The sequence below is a fragment of the Micropterus dolomieu genome, unplaced genomic scaffold (genome assembly GCF_021292245.1).
Source record: "Micropterus dolomieu isolate WLL.071019.BEF.003 ecotype Adirondacks unplaced genomic scaffold, ASM2129224v1 contig_8751, whole genome shotgun sequence".
In the NCBI taxonomy this organism is placed as follows: Eukaryota; Metazoa; Chordata; class Actinopteri; order Centrarchiformes; family Centrarchidae; genus Micropterus; species Micropterus dolomieu.
In genome coordinates, this window is record NW_025737737.1 from 10,525 (window position 1) to 13,566 (window position 3,042).

The following is a 3,042-nucleotide window of genomic DNA, read 5'->3' on the forward strand; positions in this document are numbered from 1 at the left end:
CCTGGAGGGCAAAAAAGGATATTTCTCAGACTAACAGACAGTTCCTTTAACATGCAGCAATCTGTCCAAACTGCATCAATTAACACCAACAGGCATTTATTATTATTTCTTTGTTCCTGGAGTTGTTCTCCTTGGAGACCTCCTACACAAACATCTCCTTTTTATGTTCAACCAGTGTTTCTGTTCTGAGCAAAGGAAAAAGGCTCTTACACGTGTGATTGTTCATATAACACTCATGCCCACCATTAACCAAACACACCTCCTCTATCAGACTGTCAGTGGCTGCAGCAGGCTTCTTCATACCTGAGAGTGTCCAGTCTCTGGTTTGGATCCTCCGGTCCAGCAGACAGCAGCTTCACTCCTGAGTCTCCTAGATGATTGTAGCTCAGGTCCAGCTCTCTCAGATGGGAGGGGTTGGAGTTCAGAGCTGAGGCCAGAGAAGCACAGCCTTCCTCTGTTATCAGACAGCCTGACAGCCTGCAAACACACAAACCAACACACACAGAAACCCTCAGGGAGGCGGGATGTTTTGTGTCAGATACAAATGTAGAAGACATCTTTAAGATCATGAGTGGCATTTAATAATTCAAAAGCAAAAGAATGAACACCAGAAAATTATTTAAAGAATAGACATGCAAATTTTCTCAGTCTAGAAACTACTGTTGAAGTTTAGTTAAAGGTTCTTGACAAATCATATCAGTAGAAACAATTCTACAGAGGTTAGATGTTTATTCACCAATGTAAATCAGATTTTAGATGGTCAACAACTCAGTGGGTTAATGAATTCTGACCTCAGGATTTCCAGTGTACAGTGTGGACTCTCCAGTCCAGCAGACAGCCGGTTCACTCCTGAATCCTGCAGGTTGTTGTTACTCAGGTCCAGCTCTCTCAGACTAGAGGACTGGGAGCTGAGAACTGAGGACAGAGCTTCACAGCTTCTCCCTGACAGGTTACACACACTCAGTCTGGAGAGGAAATAATCAACAAGACAAATAACATTTGATTCGAAATATTAAAATACTGAATTTGGACTTTTGCTGATACAATGTGTTTAGAACATCTTGTCAGCATGTGTTGAAATCATTGCCGTTTGATTCTAAACCTGCTGTAGATTTGACATTTAATCATGACTTAATCAGTAATAAATAATTATGAAATTATTTTAATATAGTATTTGACATAAATAAATAAGGATTTTAATTTCATCCAGAGTTCATGTTTCATGCTGTACAATTTGTGAATCTGAATGAAAACAAAATACATTTGAAATTTAAAAGACTTTTTATACTGCGAAATATGAGAGGCTGTGTAAATTAAATTGAGCTTGATATTTAGAGAAATCCATAAATATTTTAAGACAAAGTGTAACTTCATCTGACCTCAGGGTTACCAGTTTACAGTGTGGACTCCCCAGTCCAGCAGACAGCAGGTTCACTCCTGAATCCTGCAGGTTGTTGTTACTCAGGTCCAGTTCTTTCAGACTAGACTGGGAGCTGAGAACTGAGGACAGAGCTTCACAGCTTCTCTCTGAGAGGTTACAGCCACTCAGTCTGGAGAGGCAACAGGAAGGAAATAACACATTTATGTTTTCTCCAGCTGAAAGATAGCAGAGTATTTATTGCTGAATAAATCCCACTTACAGAGCTTTCTTGGATGCTTTGACCACTGGCAGCAGCCCCAGAAGAGCCTCCTCTGAAGCAGAGTATTTCTTCAGGTCAAACACATCGAGATCTTTTTCTGAGGACAGTAAGATGAAGACCAGAGCTGACCACTGAGCAGGAGAGAGTTTATCTGTGGAGAGACTTCCTGAACTCAGGGACTGTTGGATCTGATCCACTAGAGAACGATCATTCAGTTCATTCAGACAGTGAAACAGATTGATGCTTTTCTCTGCAGAGGGAGTCTCTTCGATCTTCTTCTTGATGTACTTCACTGTTACCTGATTGGTTTCTGAGCCACTTCCTGTCCGTGTCTGCAGACCTTGTAGGAGATTCTGATTGGTCTGCAGTGAAAGTCCCAGGAGGAAGCGGAGGAACAAGTCCAGGTGTCCATTTGGACTCTGTAAGGCCTTGTCCACAGCACTCTGGTAGAGATGTTTTAACTTGTCTCCAAACAGCCTAGACAGCAGAGAGGTTGATTGTTCTTCTGTCAGCAGATCGACACCAGAGTTGATGAAGGTCAGATGGACATGAAGAGCAGCCAGAAACTCCTGAACGCTCAGATGGACGAAGCAGAAGACCTTGTCCTGGTACAGCCCTCTCTCCTCTTTAAAGATCTGTGTGAACACTCCTGAGTACACTGAGGCTGCTCTGATATCGATGCCACACTCTGTCAGGTTTGATTCATAGAAGATCAGGTTGCCTTTCTGCAGCTGCTCAAAAGCCAGTTTTCCCAGAGACTCAATCATCTTCCTGCTCTCTGGAGTCCAGTGTGGATCTGTCACAGCTCCTCCATCATACTTGGTGTTCTTCAGTTTGGACTGAACCACCAGGAAGTGGATGTACATCTCAGTCAGGGTCTTGGGCAGCTCTCCTCCCTCTCTGGTCTTCAACACCTCCTCCAGAACTGTAGCAGTGATCCAGCAGAAGACTGGGATGTGGCACATGATGTGGAGGCTTCGTGATGTCTTGATGTGGGAGATGATTCTGCTGGCCTGCTCCTCATCTCTGAACCTCTTCCTGAAGTACTCCTCCTTCTGTGGGTCACTGAACCCTCTGATCTTGGTCACCATGTCAACACACCAAGGAGGGATCTGATTGGCTGCTGCAGGTCGTGTGGTTATCCAGAGGCGAGCAGAGGGAAGCAGGTTCCCCCTGATGAGGTTTGTCAGCAGCACATCCACTGAGGTGGACTCTGTAACATCAGTCAGGACCTCATTGTTGTGGAAGTCCAGAGGAAGTCGACACTCATCCAGACCGTCAAAGATGAACACAACCTGGAACTCTTCAAACCTGCAGATTCCTGCTTCTTTGGTTTCAGTAAAGAAGTGATGAACAAGTTCCACCAAGCTGTACTTTTTCTCTTTCAGCACATTCAGCTCTC

The 3,042-nt window shown here is 44.1% G+C and overlaps 1 protein-coding gene across 1 annotated transcript; it reads right to left on the bottom strand.

Annotated features, from left to right (window-relative positions):
* Positions 1 to 1,516: 1,516 nt before the first annotated feature.
* LOC123965144 (NLR family CARD domain-containing protein 3-like) lies at positions 1,517 to 2,570 on the bottom strand (the record flags this gene model as incomplete). Its single annotated transcript, XM_046041712.1, has 2 exons — positions 1,641 to 2,570; positions 1,517 to 1,550 (listed from the first exon to the last, which is right to left on the bottom strand). Coding segments are annotated over exons 1-2 (900 nt in total), but the record flags the coding sequence as incomplete, so codon positions are not given.
* Between the last annotated feature and the right edge of the window lie 472 nt (positions 2,571 to 3,042).